This window comes from Protopterus annectens, chromosome 3.part1, assembly GCF_019279795.1.
Source record: "Protopterus annectens isolate FY-2018-M chromosome 3.part1, PAN1.0, whole genome shotgun sequence".
Classification (NCBI taxonomy): domain Eukaryota; kingdom Metazoa; phylum Chordata; order Ceratodontiformes; family Protopteridae; genus Protopterus; species Protopterus annectens.
Genome location: NC_056732.1, coordinates 1,472,574,392 through 1,472,599,468, shown reverse-complemented (window position 1 = coordinate 1,472,599,468; position 25,077 = coordinate 1,472,574,392). Strand labels below are relative to the sequence as shown.

At 41.2% G+C, this 25,077-nt stretch overlaps 1 protein-coding gene across 2 annotated transcripts in view; it reads left to right on the top strand.

Moving 5' to 3' along the window:
- ST8SIA6 (ST8 alpha-N-acetyl-neuraminide alpha-2,8-sialyltransferase 6) overlaps positions 1-25,077 on the top strand; it is a 1,083,972-nt gene that overhangs the window by 958,932 nt on the left and 99,963 nt on the right. The window contains exon 6 of one of the 2 annotated variants that reach the window (XM_044067539.1): positions 23,192-23,284. The exons of the other annotated variant lie outside the window; for it this stretch is intronic. Coding sequence (XP_043923474.1) covers positions 23,192-23,284 — 93 coding nt within the window. The remainder of the gene's footprint in view (positions 1-23,191; positions 23,285-25,077) is intronic. 2 annotated transcript variants of the gene reach the window in all.

The window sequence follows — 25,077 nt, the reverse complement described above, 5'->3', positions numbered from 1 at the left end:
AGGATCTATGATGGGCCCTTTACTGTTCAAAATATATTTCTTGGAAGTCCAGGCATAAGTAGATGGCTTTTGGCTTACCAGGTTTGCTAATGATTGCAAACTGGGTGCACTCATTGAGTCCCCAATGATGTTAACATATTACAGAAGGGGCTAACACAGACAAATGATTGGTGTCAAAGCCACGGTCTACAACTAAATGCAAAAAAGTGCCATTATTACTGCCTTTGGCAAAGTAGAATTCCCCTATAATTAAAGTGTTGACAACCGCCCCCCCCTGCGCATGATCAAATGCAGTATCCAAGTCTGAGGATATTATAGCACCACTGTACTTGACCCTCATCAGACCACTATTAGCGTACAATGCTCCATTTTGCATGTACCTCACCAAACACCTGCAGCAGTTGGAGAGAACACAGGGGTTTCCTCACCAAGAAAATATAGGACTTCCAAACCATGCCATAACAAAACTGGATAGACTGAAAGACCTGTCACTGTACTCTGTGTCAGAAAATGATTGACTTTAACAATTACCTTATTTTCTGGTGTCATTCCAAGTGAGTGCAGTACCTGATAGCGTGGGAGGACATGATTGACAGATCACAATGCTTGCCAGAGATGGCCTTCATTGTCTCCCCTGAGCTTCAGGCTTCTGGCAAAGGCTCTTGCCTCACCCATAGTGCCTTTTTTAGGCAAAGTCATGAACACAAATTTACCAACATGAAAAATTATTCTAAATGAAATTTAAAGGTCATGCTGCTAAACTCTAGGAGTCTTAGCATGAAACCACACTCTTTGCAAGCTTTCCTTGCCCTGGAGGATGCTGACATTTGTGCTGTCACTGAAACCTGGTTCAAAGCTGTGGAGAGTACCCTAGCCTTACCAGATTACTCCTTCTACCATACTTTCAGACCCCAAATGGAGGGCTGTAAAGCCAAAGGAGGTAGAGTTTCAGTATTTATCAAAGACATACACACCTCCAGGCTGGTCAAATGGTATGACGCACAGGAGACACTGCAAGTACAGTTAACTGTTGACAAAACACCTATTCAAATCATAGGTAGCTACAGACACCCAGCCATGATTCAGGATGCCCACTCCGCCTATCTGGACTTACTTGAATCCATCAAGATTCAACCCTCTACCCTGATCCTGGGTGACTTTAACTACCCAACCATTGAGTGGAAGACCTATTCTAGCACAAACATGAATGCCCAGAGATTCTTTGACTTCATCAATGCAAATGCATTGGATCAACTGGTTAACACCCCTACAAGAGGTGAAAATATCCTGGACGTGGTCCTAACCAACATGAGTAGCCACTGTAGCATGACTACAGTATCATCCTCCTTGGTAAGATCTGACCATAAAGTGATCACTTTTGAAATCACCATCTCCCCTGACCCCCTCCTTGTCAGGGTTAAACAAAAAAAACTTTTCCAAAGATGACTACAATCTCCTGAGATCAGGTATAAGCAGCTTCACAGCCACCATCCCTTCAGAAGGAACTAGCACTAATGACCAAGCCTACACCAAAAAACTATATGGGCACCTACATAGCTGTATGGACTCAGCAATACCTGACAGGACCAAATCATCTTCCTCAAGGAAGAGTAAACCTGTCTGGTGGACAGCAGCAATAAACAACCTCTATAATAAAAGGAAAAAATTGCTGTCCAGGACCGAAAAGGAGAAGGTGCCAAGTTGGAGCAATCTCTCCTTTATCTGAACAAGCAAATAAGGTCACTGGTGAAATCCTCTAAGGCTAACTTCAAGTCTAAACATATCCACTAAGGATAATCACATGGCCTTCTTCACATACATCTGCAGACTCAAATGTAACACCCAAATCTGCTCTGAAATGGTGGTCAATAACACCACATACACAAATGCTGTAGATATAGCCAACCTGCTGGAAAACAGGTTCAGTGAAATCTTCACCCCCCGACCCCCCCCCATCAGTAAACCAGGACATCCCCACCACCTGCCCACCTCCCCTCATCATCAGAGAGCAGGTCTTTAATGCCCTCTCAAAGGCAAAAAATACAGTCTTCATGGGACCTGACAACATCCCTGTCTGTATCCTACATGAACTTAGGCATGAGCTCTCATCTCCATTTGGCACCCTATTCAACCAAAGCTTGAGCAGCAGCTTTGTCCCAGCCAAATGGAGGACAGCCACTGCCATCTCTCTACACAAAAGTGAGCATCCAATAACCCAGGCATTTATAGGCCCATCAGCCTAGCTAGCCTGATCTGCAAGAGCATGGAATGCATTATCTTGTACCTTATAAAAAAAGACATTGGCAACCTCAAAATGCTTGACCCACACAGTTTGGTTTTATCAAAGGTAGATCATGCCTGTTAAACTGGTCAAGTTCTTTAAAGCAGTCACCAAAGCCATGGACGAGGGGAAGATTGTGCACACCACCTAGCTTGACCTAGCCAAAGCCTTTGACACTATACCCCATTTGGGCATAATAGATAAACTCTCCCAGGTAGGCATTAACCCGTATGTTACCAGATGGGTAGCTAACTGGCTTACTGATAGAACCCACTCAGTCAAAATAGGGGAAGCCACCTCTAGTAGTCGACCCGTAACGAATGGTGTACCCCGAGGATTGGTCTTGGGGCTTCTACTGTTTGGGATATACTTTTCTGAGGTGCAGGCCAAAACCAATGGTCTGTGGCTGACCAAGTTTGCAGATGACTGATAGCTGGGTGCTGTCTTAAATTCCCCTAGTGATGTGAACATCCTCCCAGAGGGCTTTACACAAACTAATGACTGGTGCCAGGAACATGGCCTCAAACTGAATGCCAAGAAATGCATCATTATCCCCTTTGGGGAAAATGGAATCCCCACTAATTATCACATTAATAACAACATACTAAGCATGAAATCAGTCATGAGGGACTTGGGCACCCAGGTTGATAGCACCTTGACTTTTGACAACCGCATTGCCTGTGTTGTACGGAAGGCTTTCTACATGGCCCACCTCATAAGTAAGGCTATTTCATCCAGGAACAAGGAAGTCATAACATTCCTGTACTTCTCCCTTATCAGACCCATTATCTAGTACAGTACCCCCTTCAGGATGTACCTTGCCAAGCACATGCAGCAGCTGGAGAAGCCACAGAGGTTCATGACCAGAAAAATCCAGGGTCTCAAACACCTATCCTATACAGATAGGCTAAAAGCCCTGTCTCTCTACCCATACACACTGATCAGAGATGGCCTGTGCCTGGCATACAAGGCCATCTCAGACCAAGCTCCACTCATGCAGTCTCCATGCAAGGCCTCAACCTGGTCAGTGACATTAATAGAACTTTTTGGCAGGATAGATTTCTGTCCAAAGAATCTCTATCTATGGAATAGACTCCTTCTCCATGTCAAGCAGAGTATCTTTCTAGCCCTTTTTAAAAGGAACCTGTATGACTGGATGGGAAACAGAAAATACACCCCTGGGAATCCCACCTGTGTCCCTGCTGGACAGAGGAATCAGGTGCTGACTTTGTTGGAACATGGACAAAATTCTTGGCTAGGCTTATAAGGGCCTCTGGGGCCAATAGCCTAGCATCATCCTATGAACCTGTGAACCTATATAAGCTGCTGAGAGGTGACTGGTGACTGTCCTACAGGGCAGTTTGTGACCCTGCCCTGATGGAAGTCCTGCACATCCACAATTCTAATGGTACAAGAGTTTCTCACGCTAGGGATTTTAACTTAGCCTGTGACATTAACAGAACATGCTTGAGAGACAGATATATCTCCCAGAGACTGCCACTCATCTGGTATACACTTCCAGAGCACATGAAGCAGAGCTCCTCACTGACTGTATTATAGAGCAACCTAGAAAATGGATGGGAGACTGCAAATTCACCTGGGGGGCACCCATGTCCTTCATGGAGAGGGGTAGTTGATGTTGACCTTAGACTCATTCTGTGAATTATGTCCACCTAGTAAAGACAATTGGGGCTCCTTGGGGTGAACATGGCTAGGCTTGTAAGGCCTGCAGGGCCACTAGCCAAGTAACCTCCTATGAAACTATGAACCTATGTTAACAGTTCTGAGGGGGTATATTACTACAGTTGTTATAGAAGAAGCATGTAATGCAATGGTATCATTGGCCATCAATACATCAGCTCATATAACAGATTGTAATACCTTATTGTAGCCATACTGTACATCCACACCTCAATATAGCATGTCAATGGCAGCCAGCAACATTGACATGTCAACTGTTCATAGGATAATAGGACATTGTTAGGCTAATGGCCAACATCACATAAAATCCTAGCCATTATTATACCATGTAAACATAAATTCTTATAATCTATATTATGGAAGATAGTAAAACTATTGTGTGTATGTGTATATTTGTTGGATTGCATTATATCCTGCCATTGTCCATATGGGAGATGTGCACCACACTATGACAGAATTAGCAATCACACATGCAGTGATCTGGAAATGGCTTGCAGAGACTCATGGAAGGACTCTGCGTCATGATGCGTGTATGCATATTTGACATGAGGACATACTCCACTCCTCTGCAGGAAGGATGCCATGTGGCCAGAGAAAAAGGAGAATGCATGGGGCTATGTGAAAGAAGCTTGAACTGGTAGTGAAATGAAGAGCTATTCCAAAGATCATACAATGACTATAATGTACCACCAGTCACACACATAGCAGTAGACTGAGCCTGTTTTGAACATTACACGTGTGCAGGCATAGAATATGAATGCCATGCAATGTTACAATAACATCATCACATATGTCTGACTGTAACGCTGTCATGTTATACTTCGAGTATGATAGCATCATTGTATACTGAGGAGAACATGTTGGGAGGAGTTTTGGGCATGGATGTGGAGTCACATTTCTGTGCAAAATTGTCACGAAAGTGATCGTTGTAGGTATAGACATGCAAATTGCCTGCTGTCAGATTAGAACATCTATAGTATGGAGAACATCGATGTCTGTGCTGTGACAGAAACCTGGTTCAAGGCTCCTGAGAGCACCCCAGCGCTATCAGGTTTTACCTCATATCATGCGTTCCGGCCCCAAAATCCGGACAATACCAAGAAAGGAGGGGGGTATCCATATTCATCAAGGACACCCACACCTCAAGACTGGTGGCAACGCACGATGCATCGGAGACCATCCAGGTGCAATTAACCATAGGCAAGACTGCTCTGCAAATTGTAGCATGTTACAGGCCACCCTCACAAACTCAGGAACCTCACATGGCCTTCCTGAAAACACCTGAGGGGATAAATGTATCACCAAACACCATCATACTAGGTGACTTCAATTACCCTAATATAGACTGGGAACACTACTCAAGCCCAAACACCCTAGCCCAAAAGTTCCTGGAATTCATAAACTCAAATGCCATGGAACAACTAGTCACCATCCCCACAAGAGGAGATAACATACTTGATCTCATCATCACGAACATGGGAGCACAATGTTCAACACCGGAGGTGTACCCCTCACTGGTGAGATCAGACCACAAACTAATCTCGCTGGAGGTCCTCATCCCACCCCACCTGAAATAAAAAGACCACAGTAAAGAACTTCTCAAAGCCGACTTCACACTTCTAAAGACTAGTGTGGTCTCCTTTAAGGCCCCGAGCGCGGAAAACAGTACTCAAGCCGCTGAATCACTTACAAATGCCTTCTACCAGCACCTGCAGGACTGCATGGATAAGGCAATCCCAAGCAAAACAAAGACTCTTTGTACCAAAGGCAAGCGTCCAGTCTGGTGGACCCCAGCCATAAACAAACTCTACAACAAAAGGAGGAAGCTACTACAAGATAGAGCAAAATCCTTAAAAGGTAAGACACCCTTGATCACTATAAGTAAAAAACTAAGAGCTCTCATAAAATCATCCAAAGCAAATTTCGAGAGAAAAATAGCTAAAGACTCAAAAGACAATCATAAGGCCTTCTTTAGCGATGTTAGAAACCTGGGAGGAAACTCCCAGATATGCTCAGAGCTAGTTCAAAATGATGTGAAGATTACTGATCCTACAGACATTGCCAACATACTGGCTGACAGGTTCAGTGCAAACTTCTCCCCTCCCCAAAGGAGAGATATCTATACCAAACGATTGCAGCCCCCAAACATCTCCAGCGCCCAAGTGAGAACTGCTCTCTCCAAAGCAAAAACACAGCATCCATGGGACCTGATGGTGTCCCCGGCTGTGTGCTCCATGAACTCAATGAGGAATTAAACCCACAGCTAGGACAGCTGTTTAATCAAAGTCTTACCTCTGGATACATACCCAGGGAGTGGCGCACTGCAACTGTGGTACCACTTCACAAAGGCGATGCCTCCACCGACCCTGGAAATTACCGGCCCATTAGCTTGACAAGCCTTATCTGCAAAGCCATGGAGAGGATCATAATGGACCTCATAAATAAAGACATAGGGAATTTGCAGACTTTGGATCCAACCCAGTTTGGCTTTGTCAAAGGCAGATCATGCCTTTTAAACTTGGTTGACTTTTTCGAAACAGTCACCAAACCATTGATGAGGGAAAGGCAGTCCATACAGCCTACCTCGATCTGGCTAAGGCCTTCAATACAATACCCCACTCGGGTATCATTGAAAAACTCATCAGCTTAAATGTCAACCCATACATCACAAGATGGGTTGCAAACTGGCTGAGTGACAGAACCCACAGGGTCAGAGTTGCTGGCGCCATGTCAGACTCAAAGCCTGTCACAAGTGGTGTCCCACAGGGCTCAGTCCTGGGCCCACTCTTGTTTGGCATCTACTTTTCTGAAGTACAAGCAAACACAGGAGGGTTATGGCTGACAAAGTTTGCAGATGACTGCAAACTGGGCGCCATAGCAGAAAACACATCTGACACAGATATCCTTCAGAAGGGTCTCACAGAAACGGATAACTGGTGCCAGAGCCACGGCCTAAAGTTAAATGCCAAAAAATGCATAGTCATACCCTTCGGGAAAAACAAGGTTACCCCTAGCTACCAAATAGGTGGCAATCCACTGAGCACAGAAGAAGTTATCAGGGACCTGGGGACCCAGGTTGATAGTAGTCTGTCATTCGACACCCATGTAGCTAAAGTAGTTAGGAAGACCTTCTACACTGCCCACCTTATCATGAAGGGATTCTCATCTAGATCAAGGGAGGTCATAGTCTCCCTTTACTCATCACTCATCAGACCAATGATTGAGTACAATGCCCCATTCAGAATGTATCTGACCCGACACTTGCAGCAGCTGGAGAGGCCATAAAAGTTCCTCACCAAAAGGATAAAGGGTCTCAAAAATCTGTCCTATGCTGCCCGACTGAAAGAACTCCAGCTCTATTCAGTCGCACGCTTGCTCAGAGGTGACCTTTGCCTAACATACAAGGCCATGTCAAACCCAGATTTGATGAATATGCTTCACCTCAAAAATCTAGATCCATCAGAGCCACAAGGGCGGAGACTTAAACCTTGACACGGCTATTAATAGGACGTGCTGGAGGGATAGATTCATCACCCAAAGACTCCCTATGCTGTGGAACAAAATCCCGGTACATGTGAGGCAGAGCACCTCGCTGGCCTTGTTCAAGAGAAATCTTGACCAATGGATGGGAGATCGCAGATATACCCCAGGGATTACCTCAGTGTCACTGCTTGACAGAGGCACAGCAAAATAATGGGTATAGTTCCCCATACTAAAGGGGTGGCGTAAGCCACAAAACGATGGGCTAGGCTTGTAAATGCCCTCAGGCAGATAGCCTAGTATGAACCTATGAACCTATGAACCTATAAAGTAGCTTGCAAATACAGTAGTTAATGTTACTACCACAGCACAGGATTCTGTTGATTACTGTCAGAGTACATGTTATACAACATGACATCATCATTATATGCAACAACAAGATGCTCAGAGGAGGGTTTGACATAGCTGTGGACTCACATATCATTCAAAAATTGTCACCACAGTCATAGTTGAGTGTGCACACAGTTGACTCCAGTAAGAACAGAAATCCTACTTAACTATTTATAGAGCACAGTACTTAAAGCAAGTGGCACAGCACAAGTCTGACTTTTATAGTGTCAAACAACACTATATGGCTGATGACATCAGCAGAGTCTGGTGAGAAGAAGATGGTAATAGCAGTGTCCCACATGCCAGTGTAGAATGGTCTGTTGAATATCAACTAAGTGAAAACACACACACACACACACACACACACACACACACACACACACACACACACACACACACACACACACACACACACACACACCAGTTGAATTCAGTGAGTAATGAACCCCTACCTAAGTACGTTGACTAGAGACCTCAGTATTTAACACAAGAGCCACAGCATAGGTCTGACTTGGAGAGTTTCCGACAACATGTTATAAGTGATGACATCAGCAGTGTCTAGTGAAGAGAAGATGGTAAGAGCGGTGTCCCACATGCTGGTGTTAAATTCTCTCCTTAATGTCAAGCCAGTGCACAAATATACAAACACACTAGCTGACCACAGTGAGAACAGAAGCCCTATCTATCTAAATACACATAGTAGAGACCTCAGTACTTAATGCAAGCACAGTGGCACAAGCCTGACTTTTATAAGGCTGTAGGACAATTTATAGTGGGTGACATCATTATCGGATGTTTGAGAGAACATGTTGGGAGGCCTGAATGAAATGGACGAGCAAGCATGTACAATTGTCAAAATATTGGTACTCTATGGAATTTTAGTGCTGAATGCAGGATACACAGTTATGCTGTTCTGACTACACACACACACACACACACACATACACACACACACACACACACACACACACACACACACGCACGCACGCACACACACACACACACACACACACACACACACACACACACACACACACACACACACACACACACACACACCAGTTGACTGCAGTGAGATTAAAACCTCTACCTAGGTATAGAGACTAGAGAAGTCAGTACTTAACACAAGCACCTTAGCATTAGTCTGACGTTTACAAGGCTGCAGGACAATTTATAGTGGATGACATCATCTTGGATTTTAAGAGAAGTTGTTGGGAAGCTTGAATGAAACGGATGTGTAGGCATGTGCAACAGTCAAAATATTGATACTCCATGGGATTTTAGTGATAACTGCAAGATACACAGTTGTAGTGGATAACATCATCATTGTGTGTTTGAGAGAAGATGTTGGGAGGCCTGAATGAAATGGATGTGTAGGCATGTACAACTATCAAAATATTGGTAATCCATGGGATTTTAGTGTTGATTACAAGATACATAGCTATGCCCCTTTGATTAGGCAGACAGACCATATAGCCCTGTTTAAGTGCATCCTTGATAATTGGATGGAGACCATAAATTCACCCTGGGGATGTCACCTATGTCCCTTATGGACAGGGGCAGTCGATGCTAATTACTGAATTGCTCTGCTAACATTGACCATTTAACCATGGTCAGCTAGATAACAAAGGTATTACATGGCTAGGATTGTTAAGGCCCTAGGGCCATTAGCTTAGAAACCTCCTATGAATCTATGAACACACACACACCAGTTGATTGTAGTGAAATAAGAACCCCTACCTAAGCATACAGACTAGAGAACTTAGTACGTAATGCAAGTACCACAGCAAAAGTCTGAATTTTACAAGCCCACAGGACAATGCATAGTGGATGACATCATAATTGGATGTTTGAGAGAAGATGTTGGGAGCCCTGAATGAAATGGATGTGTAGGCATGTACAACTGTCAAAATACTGATACTCCATGGGATTTTAATGATGACTACAGGATACACAGTTATGGTCTTCTGACTTGGCAGATAGACAGACACACACACACACACACACACACACACACACACACACACACACACACACACACACACACACACACACACGCGCCAGTTGATTCCAATGAGATTACAGCCCCTACCTAAGTATACAGACTAGAGAACTCAGTACATAATGCAGCACCATGGCACAAGTCTGACATTTACAAGGCTGCAGAACAATTTATTATGGATGAAATCATCATCATTGGACATTTGAGAGAAGATGTTGGGAGGCCTGAATGAAATGGATAGCTAGCCATGTACAGCTGTCAGTATATTAAAGACCTACATTTTACTGGATTGATGAGTGTGCAAAGTGTAGCATTTGCAGTTGTGTTTACAGTGTGCAGGTATATCTTAAATAGACAGCTTTGCAAATTGTATGCAAACAGATGTCCACATTACTACAAGTATTGGAAAATCTGAATGTGTATTTTCAGTATAAAGATGCCCATGGTATATAACAAAGCATTCTTTTTATTTCTGTAGTGTAGTTGATATATTTCTGAACAAGTACTGAGAGACCAGGTTTCAAGTACATGGATGCAGGTAGCAGATGGCTACAGTGTAAATATATGTTTTTTTCCGTAAAATGTGCCTTCCTTTTGTGTTTTTACATGTACTTTCATGGGATAAAGATTAAACAGGCATTAAACATGAGTAATAAATGCTATTATGCACTTTCCATAGCGCACTGCTGAGTAGTTGCTTTGCGTGATCGATGGCAACATGTTTGCGCATGTGAGATGCACATTTCTACTGCTTTCCCTGTTTACGTATAGTTAAGTGGTAAGCAAATGTGAGCCTTAGTGATGAAATTATGAGACCTCTGAGTACTGACTGCATGAAACACACCTGCTGCTTAGCTGACTCTGTAGCTGCAGGTGTAAATGCACTGACACATTTCTTTTGGTGTCCAGATGATATAGGGATTGCATCCAGGTGTATGGAATAGTTTTAAATAAAATTTTATAATGCAATTAAATAATTCTTTATTCTTCATTCATTGTGTGCTACCTTAGCACAACATGTTTAAGTGGCATTGCACAAAGTTAACTGCACCAAAGAAGAGCTGTTCACCATCACTTGGCATTGGTGCATGATGCCAAACTCCATGCAAAGACAGAAGTCAAAAAGTGAAGGGCTCAATTGCTTTTTTTGTTTACTTATGTGTGTTGTGTTTGATTATATTTTTTGACCAGATTAAAGGTGTTTAAATGGGGTAGATAGGAAAGTTGTGAAAAGGGTGGGGCAAGCAGTGGGAAGAACATATGGAAAACAATAAAAGAATGTGCAGGAGGGAGGTAGGAAAGAACCATAGCTATTCACTTCTTCAACAGTGTAAAATGTAAATATGTGTAGTATATTGGCTGAATTTGGCCTGTCACCTCAACAAAGAGGGGTGACAACAATGCAATCATGTTGTATAGCCAATTAGACCGAATTAAGTGTGTCAAAAAGATATTGTTTTGCAAAGTGGATAGCTATGCATGGGACATTTTTTTTTTTGTGAGACAGGTGCCCATTTTTTTAATTCAGTAAGAGATGAATGTTGAGTAAGGGACTTAGGCATTTCTGGGTCAGGTAAGTAGGGCAGGTAAGGAAGCAGATGCAAACCAGCAGGACAAACAAGACAAGCCACAGGGACAGTAAGGGACACAACAGGTTGGGGGACACCATGATTGAGTTTAGAGAGGGTACAACAGATGCCCATGCCTGTCAAACATGTGGACAGTGAGAATCTATCTAACCCTGACCTGTAGGACTGTCATCACCATCCCCTTACTCCACTGGCTGTTGGAGTGCTTGATATCTTCTCTCCTATGGACCACAATTGAGCATAGCCTCTACATCCAGAGTACCAATGGTGCAGTACATGATTCTATGCATCAACCCTGGCATCTCCTGGCGGGTGATAACATCACCACTTCCACCACAACTCCCAAAAGGTACCACAGCATCAGCTGCCAGGGTAGTGTTACCTGACGTGGAGGGCCAAGGTAGTACAGGAGCAGCAAAGGCAGTACTGCCAGGTTGGGTTCCAGATGTGCTGGGTGTTGGTGAATGAGGCAGTGCAATGGGGACAGGCTAAACAATGGGGGTTGCCCTACCTCCCTGTGGTGTAAATCATTTTGTGATTTGTCAGAGATGGATGACATGAAAATGTTTTGACAACTCATAGAAAAAAAGAGAGATAAGCGCTGGGGTGAGAAAAGAAAAGAGATAAAATTATTACCATCATATGTGACAAACAATGCCTCTTCGCAATAATAGAGTATTTTATCTCATCTTTTACATTTAAGTATACTTCTCAACAACTACAAACTATAAGGATTGTTCAAAGTAATCCTTGCAATGTGCATATATTGCACATATTCTTGGTCCAGTTATGCAGATTAAGTTAACAGCAGGGCATTTATACAGATTAAGTTTAACAGCAGGGCATTTATGCCACTTGTGTTGAAATTAAATTATGTAAAATATTTTTAAAGGATTTTACTATATGTTTATTACTTGTATTTGAATGCACAACATCTGACTACAGTATTACACTTGACTCCTACGGTTGGCTTGTGCCACAAACTGAAGCATGCGTACTTGTTTTACAGTTAGTATATGCATGCTTACTTTGCTACAACTGTATATAAAAGCAATAATTTAGTTAAAATAATAGTTCTGTTGTGCTGCACACATACCCCTTGCTTCCCTCAGTCTCTATAGATGTTCAGCATGGGTATATCTATTCACCATAATCTTTGCATTGGCTGTGGAATAAAGAGAAGAGAATTAGAGATGATATGCATACCAGTCTTCCCTATATGCACAACTGTGGGATGTCACCAGTCCTTAACTCATCCAGACACTGGTTGAGTGTATCCCTCTTGTGCCTTTTCAGGTCATTAAAGTGATGCCTACACTATTCTGAGTGTGTGGAATGTCAGTTGCACTAGAGGTAGCCTTAGACAGACTATTCCAAGCCTCAGTTTTGTACTGTGAGGCAGTATAGCCCCCCCCCCCCACACTGCAAGAGCCTTCAGTTATGGCAGTTTATAAGGGCTCCAGTGAATATTCTGGACTCCTCAGCATTGTACCTCTGTGCCCTAAATTGGGCATCTTTCCTTCTACCACTATAAATGTCAGACCAGAGAAAACAGCAATAGGTGAGAATGATTTCTTGTCAATGCTTGTTATAGTGTTTACTGGTAGTGCGCAAACCTGAAGAATCATGTCAACTGCATTTGCATGATGTTAAGAGAGAGCAATGAGTGCCAAACAGAGAAGAAAACAGTTTTTTTTAATTGGAAGGATAACCTGAGGCTTGGCATTAGTTTGTGGATTGTTTGCTGCTGGAGTTGACAGGTGATTTAACTTTGCAGACATGAACTGGGGGCATAAATTTTATGACCTGAAACATTTTTTGTATGGCTTTACACAAAGATAAAATTAAGTTTTCCAATGTGGGATTCAAACCTATGCATAAGGGACAAAACATTTTCTTCCACAGCAGTGTTTTTTTATCCTTGCCATTGAAGAAGTGCTTCTCATATATACTCATTATTTATATATAAATACACAAGACAGATTGAGGAGTTACCATGGATGTATGTCACCTTACAAGGTCCTGGTTTATACATCCCTGTGTGCAGAACTATTATTGAAGTATGAAGACTATCCAAGGCCAGAGAACACAATTATCATTACACAAACATATTGTTCAGTATACCCTCACTCACACAAATAATTCATATGAGTTTAATAAAATTGCGTGTACAATCCTTGATAAATCTGGGAGTGAGTAATAATTATTTCTTGTGAATTTTAATATAAGCTATAAAGTAAAATGGAACAACAGTAAAAATACTTGGAATTTGCTGTATTAGAATCCAAGATCATCTGTACTGCAGCCCTACACTTAAACCTGCCGCCACAGGAATCGTTAAAAAGCAGTTGGATATTTTCATATGCATTATTAACTTCTGTGTGTGAACCACTGCATAATGCTGCGTAGAGCATTTGTGCGATGGAAATCAAAAGATGCTACAATATAGCCTTTTTGAAAATCGAGAATGTCTGCATCCTGCTTGCTTCAAGTGTGGGCCATTAGTCCAGGTTTGTGTGATGGTAAGTGATGGGCAAATGTGAGAAGCAAAGCTAAACTTGTTTTATCTATGTGAGCAGTGTCTCTTAGGTTTCATCCTGAAAAGACAAATGTGGGACTTAAACTGCAATCTGCAAATAGTGTATACTGTGTGGATCACCATGTTTAGAAGATGTGCTACACACACATGATTCACAGATGTAGTTTATGTACTGTTTATCATATAAGTACATTGCATGACATTTATTGTATTTATCCATTTCCTATGTTTGCATTAAAACCACTCACCATGCAAGTACTGTTAAAAATCTATAAAATAAACAACAGTACAAAATAAACATTAGTACAGCTGAAAGATTTTTACACAAGTCTGTATTTGAACTCTTACACCAATGAGCCTACAAAACACAGTAAACTCATCCAGCAGACATTGGTCACATTCAGGTAGCAACAATCTTATCCCTATTTTCCACAGAAATAGCTTTGCAGCAGGAATGAAAATCATTGTGCATACAAACAAATCCAAAATCATTCACAGTATTAACAAGTCATGTGTCACTTGTACACTTCTGAGTTGTCTGTATGTGTTATTTTCATATGTAGCACAATGAGTGATCACACAACCATGTATGACTATTGTTTGTGGAAATGCAGCTCTGTGTTATCTTTGTATGGTGTTCAATCTTCTCTTATCTGAGCATTAATCTGAGACATACAGTTTGTAAGACATTTTTGTATCATTTTCTGTAAAATCATCTTCTTTTGGCTTCTTCCTGGTAGGGGTCGCCACAGTGTATCATCTGTCCGCTCATGATTGGCAGTGGAGTTTTACAGTATCGAGTTGCCAGCCCGGCACCCAACCTTCCACAGAAGGCAAACACACACTCACACTCACAGCTAGGGCCAATTTAGAGTATCCAATCCACCTACTGCATGTCTTTGGGATGTGGAAGGAAACCAGAGTACCCGGAAGAAACCCACGTGACCACAGGCAGGACATGCAGACTCTGCACAGAAGGCACCCCAGCCGAGAACTGAACTGGAGAACCTCTTGCTGTGAGGTGGCAACGCTAACCGCTGCACCACCGTGGCCGCTCATGGCAATAATATAAAGTTTTCAACAAATGCAGGGGAGGTTGGATATTACTGAGCAGAAACTGCAAAATGCATGTTGCTTATTTACATTTAAAACCTTGATACAATTACTCCTACACTTTGTAAGTCTAACCTGGCTGACACACCCACTAGAGGTAAGGGAGTCTGAATTGTTTTGTGTTTTCCTTCTCCCTACCAGTAATCATTCACAGTTACAATCCATTGTCAAGAAACACTGAGGGAGTGCCTGCTCTATGTTTACATTAGCTACAGAGAGGCAAGAATTTGGGATTCAGCAATTTTAATTACTTCACACCTCATTTGCATCTTCACCATGCTCACAGGCCTGAATCTACACTATAAAAAGGGAACCGTGTAGCAAGGAAAACTAAAGGTGAAGAGAGTTGTGCATGTGGATAATACCAAAGAAGATTGCTATTACTTTGGATTTTCTCACATATCACTAGGAAAAAAAAAAAGTATATATATATACATTAGCAAATGCTACTTTTATCTGTATGCACTTCTTAGAAGTTTACTGATGTCATAGGCATTTTTGTCAGGGTATTTTATTTTCTCAGATGCACAGCCTTATCAACTTTCATGACAAGTGTTAATGCTATAACTGTTTCTCTTCACACTCTTCTATGTTATTTCAGAGAAATGTAAATGCCTTATACTGTCAATGATACAAGGGTGTTAGCCTTCTAGAATGGCCCATGGACACCTCTAGGAGAGTGCTGGCCACAGGCTGAGGTGACTGACAATTGCATAAAAATGAATGTTCAGTGGTAAATGTATACACGTTTTTGGGACAGTTTGTATGATTGCACCTATAACAATTGAATAATGTTTTATTCCTATGTTTGGTACACAAAAATGTCTTTTGCTTGTTGTTTTGGAAGTGGAGAAGACAATTGGTTTGCTATTGTTACGCTTTGTTTTGGATCAAACCTTGGTTTGTGTGTGATTGTAATATGTTACAACCACATAACCCTTTTTTATATTTGAATAACTTGAAAGTTTTTTGTTTCTCCAGTGGGTAATATTGCAAAATGAATAATATGTGTTATATCTAAGAAATACTTTTATTTATGTGACATTTATGTATAGAATTCTTCTTTTGTGTTTTATGTCACCTAGGATTATGGCACGCAAATTCCCATCCCCACAACCCCCCCCCCCCCCCACCGTACAGTGACTCTGAAAATGATGTGATCATCCAAGCATTTCAGCAACATGGTGCCTTTCTGCTTGAGGTAGGTCATGGGGATATGTCTGGAAGAATGCAAATTTAGAACCAGACAGTGAACAATGTGAACTCTGTTGGGGGATGCAGCAGGGCATATGATCAGGTGTGTCATAGGGCCACTGATGTGATTTTATCACCCCAGAAGAGAGCAGCTGCAGTGGCCCATGGACAGCTGAGTACTGAGGGGGGGGGGGTGCTATAGAGCCACCATTGACAAGAGATGAAGAGTTCCTGTCCACTGTCAGGGATCCAGAGACGTCAGTGGAAAGTGCACAACAGCATGTGATTGATGTTGGTGCAGCTGTTTAAAGGAGGAGCTTCCAGTTAGGCTTATCTATGTAATTTTTTAAATATTTCTTGTATAGTAAAATATTGAAAGCAATAAATAAGTTGGTTTAAGAATTTTTTTTTTTTGGGGGGGGGCTAGTTATAGATTGGTTCAGTTAAAAATACATTCTGGCTCATTACATATGGGCTTGGGGTGGACGTGTCATCCAAGTTTCAGTTAAATGTATTGTTAATGGATATATAAAGCCCCAACATTTTTCCCCTGTGTTATTATTGTGATGATGGTGTCCTTACATTTTGCTAACTTCTTCCATGACTATTCTCACTAGCAGGTGTAGAGTCATATACATATGGTAAGCCAAACAGTTTTATTTCAGTACTGATGAGCATTTCACAGAAATATTCATTTATCCATATGTGTGAGGTGGGGATCTGGACTGTGTGTGCATCTCTGTATTGTCTGTGATAGTGACACCAGTGTTAGTTTGTTAGCATATATTAAACTGTAGTAGTGTAGCTATTAATTTCCTGTGCTTGTTGCTTATTGTAACAGGTTATCATGATAGTGGAAGTTGGCAGACTGTGATGATGATGGTGGCCAAACACAAGCACAGTCAGGGGGAGTACAGAGGTTGAATCTAACACTGAGGTTGACATTCAGCCGTCCCCTGTAATTCCACTGGACACAGACCATAGGCCTACGCAAAACCATTTCAGTGAGCCCTCAGATACTGGACAGGTGGAGGGTGAGACACTCAATCAGAGTAGTGTGGTTAAAGTGGCTTCTGTACCTGTTGACTCTGGCTGTAGCCAAAGTGTTGGTAGGGTGCCATGCAGGAGGGTTGATAGGGTTGCTTGGAGGGGGTTCGCTGTCCATCCTCCACCTGATAAAGGTGTGTCTTTCCATGCCACTCGACGTATGTTAAGGGCCAAATGTGGCAAAGGCTGATGTGTGACAGCCTTCACAGTGTTGCTGATTCAATGAATTGGATGAAAGACACATTGGAATGGGCAGTGCATGTGATGAAATATCTGCTGGGAGGGAGACGGCATCCACATGGGTGTAGGTCAGCCACATCATCTGATGTTAGCTGATGTGGCCATACCTGATCACACTACTGCAGTGGCACTACTTCCACTGCTCCAACAGTGGTAGAGATGTCCACACCTAGATGTGGTAGGCCATGAGGTTGTGGTTCTGGTTGTACTCTTGAGGTAAGCTCATCCAGCAGACATCAGTCACATTCAGGTCGCTGCAGCACATCTGACCATGGGAGTGGACATGCCAGTGCAACTCCTGTCAAAGACAGTTGTCATGGTCAGGAGCAATGACGATGAACTGTCACCTCTAGCATGCATGGCTCACACCTGTCTGACATACCAGGATGTAGAGCTAGCACAGAGCTTGGCTGTGTTCTTGCAGACACTCACACACCAGTTTCACCTGGAGTGCTCATTCAGACACATAACAGTTACATGGGTTACTCGTGAGGCTTAAAGCTCATACTGTCTCTGTGGCCATTTGATACTTTACCCAAATGTCTGAATGTTTCTCTTACTTACTCACATGCACTCTGTACCTTTTGTGTCAGCCTAGGCCTCCTGCCACCATGACACACTAGGTACACATCATTCCAAATACCTAATCTCAACTATCCAAACTATCTCAACTCCCACGCCCAATCATTTCATTTCTTCCAGCAAAGCTACTCTACACTTACTGTAATCACTCTTATTGTTCTTTGCTCTTCAGACCTTCTTTCTGTTTTCCCTCTTAACCAGGAACAAAGACATACACTTTTATGAATATTCCTTTCTCTTAACTCCTTCTCTAGTAAATGTTAACTACAGATATAAAATGCCTGGCATTATTGTGCATAGATTTATTCTTCTTGTAATGTGAATTACATTGCATGTCATTTTGCACTAGAATCTCAACAATATAAAATATACTCTAAATATGATTTGCATATCATATTCAACCTCTTTAATGTTAATTAAACTTCTTGCTTTATAAATTCTCATTGTGAACTGTTAATGTATTTCTTGCAGTCTGCTAAAAACAGGCTTCAGATCAGTTGAACTATTCCATATAACAAAATAAAATCAATTAATAATAAACGCAATAAATGACTGAAAACATTCAGCTCCCCCAAATGTTAAAACATGCTTTGATTCCATTGGCATTACAATCATAGGTAGAAATTAAAGCTGCAAACTATACATACTTATCAACTATTTTGTACTGCATGTCATCAGAGAAATGCATATAGACAAACACAGAAGCACATACATGAGCAGGCACACACACACACGCGCGCACACACACACACACACACACACACACACACACACACACACACACACACACACACACACACACACACTGTGCAAGTGATGATAACTGTGCCATATCCTTGTTTTCTAACTTTTGGATTCAGGGATACTTAAGTCTTTTGTATGATGCTCAGCATGCATAACTGACTTACTGCTTAGTACATCTGTTTTTGTGATGCTGTTTTGCAAATTATACTGCTTTCTTACAGGTTTTTGTAATGTGTACATCCCTGCCACACTCTTAGACCAAGAATACTGGACCAAACCATAAATAAACTTGTGAGAAAGGCCCAATGATGGGGAGAGATTTTTTAAAGATTGTGGTCTTACAAACTTACACAGTTGATGGAATAACAGGTTCTGCGCTACTATGTTTGCTCTCAGGGAGATGAAGTCTGAAACTGAAATGTGTGTTATTATTTTCTAATTCACTCTTTAATGATTTGCCATTACAAGCATATGAGGCCAAATGTGGACATTCAGTGAAAATCTGTATATTTTACATGTAAAGCCTATTACTTGATAGAGGACAAATGTATTCACATAAGTCAGTGCTGTCACATCTTGATGTAATTGCTGTAAAAATCACCCTTCTTACACTTATTTACATTACCCAGTAACAGTATGCAAGGATATGCCATTCATTTCTATTTTCTCTTCCAGGTTCAACACTTAACTTGTTAATCCAGCAGTTGCAAGAGTTTTTGTTCAGGGCTGACTCCGTTTGATGTTAGCAGTACACAGCCATTACATGATTAAGTAAAGGTTGTGAGTGTTGCCTGGCATCAGTGTTACTGTATGCATGTGCTTAGGATGAAGGTTTTAGCCTGTAAGGTGGTGAAGGTGTGTGCTATGCATTGCTCTTGGCCAGTGAGAGGCCATACTGTGCAAGTCTATGTCTGTCTACACCCACAGCAGCTGCCGGTTCCCCATCTGACTCCTCACTTGCACATGGCTGTTGTGACCTTGCCGGTGGTGGTGGGATGTGTAGCCCTTCCCCTTGCAGTTCCTGCTGAAGCTGTTTTCTCAGGATAATGCTGTGGAGCGTTGCACAGATGGTGAATATTTCAGCACATGTATGGGGATTGTACTACAGGGATCCCCCAGATGTATCTAGACACCAGAACTGTGACGTCAGCAGCCCAAACACACACTCTATGATATTTCTTGTTTGAACTTGTACCTCATTATAGCGTTTTTCAGTTGGTGTGTGTGTGTGTGTGTGTGTGTGTGTGTGTGTGTGTGTGTGTGTGTGTGTGTGTGTGTGTGTGTGTGTGTGCATTTCTGATAGGCATCATCAGCCATGGTTCCAGTGCATAACCTGCATCTTCCAGTAAATGACCCTGGAGGATATCCCCTCTAGTAAACAGCTCATAGAGTTGACAGTTGTGCCAGATATGTGAGTCGTGGTAACTGCCTGGGTTGCCAACTCACCCATTCAGGATGATTCCTTTAGGATTACGCATGATCTGGCAGTTAATAGAGTGGTAGACCTTTCTATTTATGTATACTATTCCCTGATCTCTGGGTGGTGCCTTCATTTCTCCATGTGTACAGTCTATGTCATTCAGGACTTCAGGGTAGTATGCTACAGGGAAAAGCTCCTGCATAGTTCTGTCTCTGTCCTTAGCTGTACAAGGAAAATATATGTACTTACTGGCATGTTGCAGCACAGCATTCAGAAATTGATGGAGGGTCCTTGATGCTAAAGCCTGTGACACTGCCAGCATGTCCCCTGTTGGTCTCTGGAAGTTTCCTATAGCTAATATTCTAAGTGCTACACATACCTTAGTCTCCACTGGGATTGGTTTCCATCAGTTTGCCCTTGTTTTCAGTTGAGGATGACAGAAGTTGCGGAGTTCCTGTAGTGTGTCTCTCTCTACCCTGTAGTGCTCTATAATTTCCACCTCATGCCGATTATGAGAAGTAAAGTGGGGTCTAAATACCCTTCTCCTTCTTTGTCATGGTCTATTAGCAGCAGCATAGACATAGGCCTGCTGCACACACACATAAATAAGAGCAACAGCAGCCCCTAACAGTCTTTCCGCGTAGCCTGGTTTCTGTGGCTGTATTCCAGTAGGTTTTGGAAGTTGCAGGGAAAACTACCACTGAGTCTACATAGTTCCTTTATAGCTTGTTGAATAGCTCCTCCATCTTGGATTGGTTGATTAGCATATATTTCAGCTGCATATGCTGTAATTAGCATGCCAAGCTTTTTACCATGTTTGCTCATCTCTACATGGCATATAGAGTTGCTTACTGAATACAAAACTGGATGCTATTGTGTGCCCACTGCCCCATGGCATGCAAATGGTTTTGCCATCCAGTGTAGGGTTTATTGAATCTGAACCAGTGTTTATTTTGCAGGGAGAAGAGACAACAGAGTATGTTTTTTGAACTCTGGAAAAAGTTGTGAGCAGAAAAAAAAATGAGAATATTAATGAGAATATTAATGGCATTTATAGTACAGATATGAATATGATTCACACCTTTCAACCTTTTGCAGCAGAAAATCTGGATAAAGCCTAAAATGATAGGGGGGAAAGGGGCCCAGAAATAGGGACATATTTTAAACATTGTTCTTACAAACTTAGAAAGTTAATAGAATAATAGGCTTTGCATTAGCATGAATTTTCTGAAGGATGTGGAGTCTTAAACTGAAATGTTTTCTTAATGACTTCAGTCCTCAGCTATTTGCCAGAAAAGTACAGATTTTAGGAGGAACAGACCAAAAATATGAGGCAAAAATCTGGACATTCTGTGAAAATCTGTACAACTGAGAGGTATGATATAATTATGTATGGTCTATATTAGATGAATGAGGGCTTAAAATGTCAAGTACAACATGCTCGACAGCTTTTAAGTGAACGTTCATCTAATCGAAACCCCAGAATATCGAAACAAGGAGTTTCAAAAATGTATAGCTGGCCAGCCATCAGGAAGCCAATGGCTGATGGCTACAATGTATTGTACACCATTACAATCCCCCCCAAAAAAAAACAAATTGACAAACAAAATAAAGTGGGGGCTTCACTCTCACATCCCCCCTACTTAAATATACCAGCTCCAAGATCCCATCACAGTAGAGGACTGTCAGAACATTACACAGGGTGAACGTCGAGACCACACCACAGTGGAGGACTGCAAGAACGGCAAAACAGGGTGAACATTCTGACGTCAGCCATTGGCTTCCTCATGGCTGGCCAACTGTAACTTTTTGAAATTCCTTGTTTTGACATTCTCCATTTTCGCTTAGATGAACGTTCATTTAAAAGCTGTTGAGCATGTCGTACTCAACATTTTAAGTGTTTGTTTATCTAATAGGGAACCATTATGTATGGATATTATAAGAATAAGTAGAAATAATATGTGAGAAGGGTAAATAAGAAATTATTTTGTGCAATATGGATTATTTGGGATGAAAGACTGAAAGAAATTGTGTTTGATGAGAAATATATTTTGCCAGATATATAGTGAAAAATCAGATTATGGTTGTGAAAGGAGTGGAAGGTCAGTTATGGAAGAATAACAATGAGGAAGCTATATGAAAAATGAAAAATAGTAAGAAATAAAAATGTGTATATATGTACCTGTCAATAGGTAAAGTTTGTAAACATAAATAATGTTATATTGTGTTAAATAAAGGACCCCTACTCTTTTAGGCAGTAGTTGTGGGATCTTGTACATCTACCTAAGCTATCACCAACTCAAATATATCGGGCCTTGGTTTCATATCTTATCTGAAAGACAACACATTCAAAAGTGCAGCGCCTCCCTTATGCTGCTGTGAATCCAGTTGACTAGTGCTGAAAAAGAACCCACAGCCTTCTGCACCAAAAGTGAGGGTGCCACCTGTTGGTCACCACAGAGATATATAGGAGCCCTCCTATTCCTTTCTATTATGTATGACCATGCAGCTAGTGAGAACTTTGTTATAGCTTCATTTACTTAAAGAATCCTTATTTTATGTATGATTCTGTCATAGACTATAGTGTTGCTGGCTTTAGCCAGATTGAGGTATGCTACAAAGACAGATAAACCTGCATCCAGGGCAATTGTTACACTCTCAGAAAAGTATTTATGACAGAAGGGATAACTGGTACAGGTTTGTATATAAAAAGTTAAAAGTGAACCTTTTGTGTTTTGAGAATTGCTGTTTATTTCCAAGTACAGAATATAAGAGCTAGACATGTTGAGTTGTGAAACCAATCTTAAATGACTTCCATGGTAGGGTTGTAACATCTTCACAGCTGTTCTTTTCCCTTTTCTTTTGGCAGGTGCAATCTTCCACCTATTTTCGGAAACTACAGTGATGATGTTGGGACTAAAACAAACCTTGTGACTGTTAATCCTAGCATTATAGTACAGAGGTGAGCATAAAAATCAATATATTCCTTTTACAATTACATACATCATTGTACATTACATAATTTTATTCCGGATCACTGCGGATATTTTCTGAATCAAATGCCAGAGTATTTGAGAAGCATTTTCTTTTCTAAAGTATCATATATGTTTCATATACAAGCCTTTATTCTTCTTCTTCTTTCAGCTGTTCCCGTGAGGGGTCACCACAGTGGATCACGTGTTTCCATTTTTTCCTGTCCTCTGCATCTTGCTCTGTCACACCAACCACCTGCATGTCCTCTCTCACCACATCCATAAACCTTATCTTTGGCCTTCCTCTTTTCCTCTTATGTGGCAGCTCCATCCTTAGTGTCTTTCTCCCAATATACCCAGCATCCCTCCTCAGCACATGTCCAAACCAATGTAATCTCACCTCTCTGGCTTTGTTTCCAAACTGAACAACCTGAGCTGATCCTCTAATATGTTAATTCCTAATCCTGTCAGTCCTCATCACACCCAGTGCAAATCTTAACATCACAAATATGAAGGCACCCAGGACACCAAGACTGTTGCACACTTCTTTATTCACAATTCATAATCCACAGGTTAAGTGCTTTCATCCAATTGTTGTTGGACTTCCTCAGAACAATGAACATTACTAACTCAACCTTTTTATACCCCTCCCTGTAAATCAATTAAATAATTAAAAGTAATCGGTAGGTTAAAATTCCCTTAAACATCAGTTAAAATTGCATAGTATTGCACCAATCCCACCTATTTGTTAGATACATAAAATGCATGTTAAAATTCAGAATACTGTTTCATTCTGACAATAAAATACTAAACAGTATCAACAAATTGCTGCCAACTTATCCAAGTAAATTAAATAAATGCTACTTACACTAGTGTTGTGTATGTTAACCTAAAATGTGTTTAATTTTTAGTATGGCTGCAATACTGACGCTGTCATTAATGCCAGGAAAAATGGTGGCATCCAATCTCAATTACCACCTTAGTTCGCATACATCTAAATCCAGGTCAATCACCCTGCCCTGCCTGTCCTTCACCAACTGTTGTAATACCAAAAGTTTAAACTTGTGGTTTGGATTTTATTTTACATTTCTGGCTAGGGCATTCATTGACTTAATATTTTAATGTCAGCACTGTGCTCTCTAATTCTGTCCTTAAATTGCCTGCTGGTCTTGCCAACATAAAAGGCAGAACAATGCTGACAGTTAGCCATATAAATTAAATTTCTGCTTTTACAATTGAAATGACATTGGAAGTAGAACTTTCTTCCATTAATGAATACGGTACCACCTGTCTCACAAATATATGCGCATGCATTGCATCTGCCACATTTAAAATTACCAGGCATTCTACTGCTTTATTGTGAGTCAATATGAGTCCCCATTTCCAAAAATTCTTTGAAACATCTTTCTCTTCTATATACTATTCTTTTTGATACTGTTTAGTATTTTATTGTCAGATTTTCACAGAATGTCCAGATTTATGACTAATTTTTTGGTCCATTTTCATAAAACTTTGTTTTTCTGGTAAATTAATGGCAAATCATTAAAGATTAAAGTTACAAAATAATGGCAGATATTTGAGTTTCAGACTTCATACCCTTCAGAAAATTCATGTTAATGCAAAACTTGGTATTCTATAAACTTTCTAAGTTTGTAAGAACAATATTTAAAAGCTAGCCCTATTTTTGGGCCTTTGTCCCACTTTTATTTATGGTTTATCCAGATTTTTTGCCCTAAGAGGTTGAGATGTATGATTGTTGGCCTTGGACAATGCAGCTTTAACC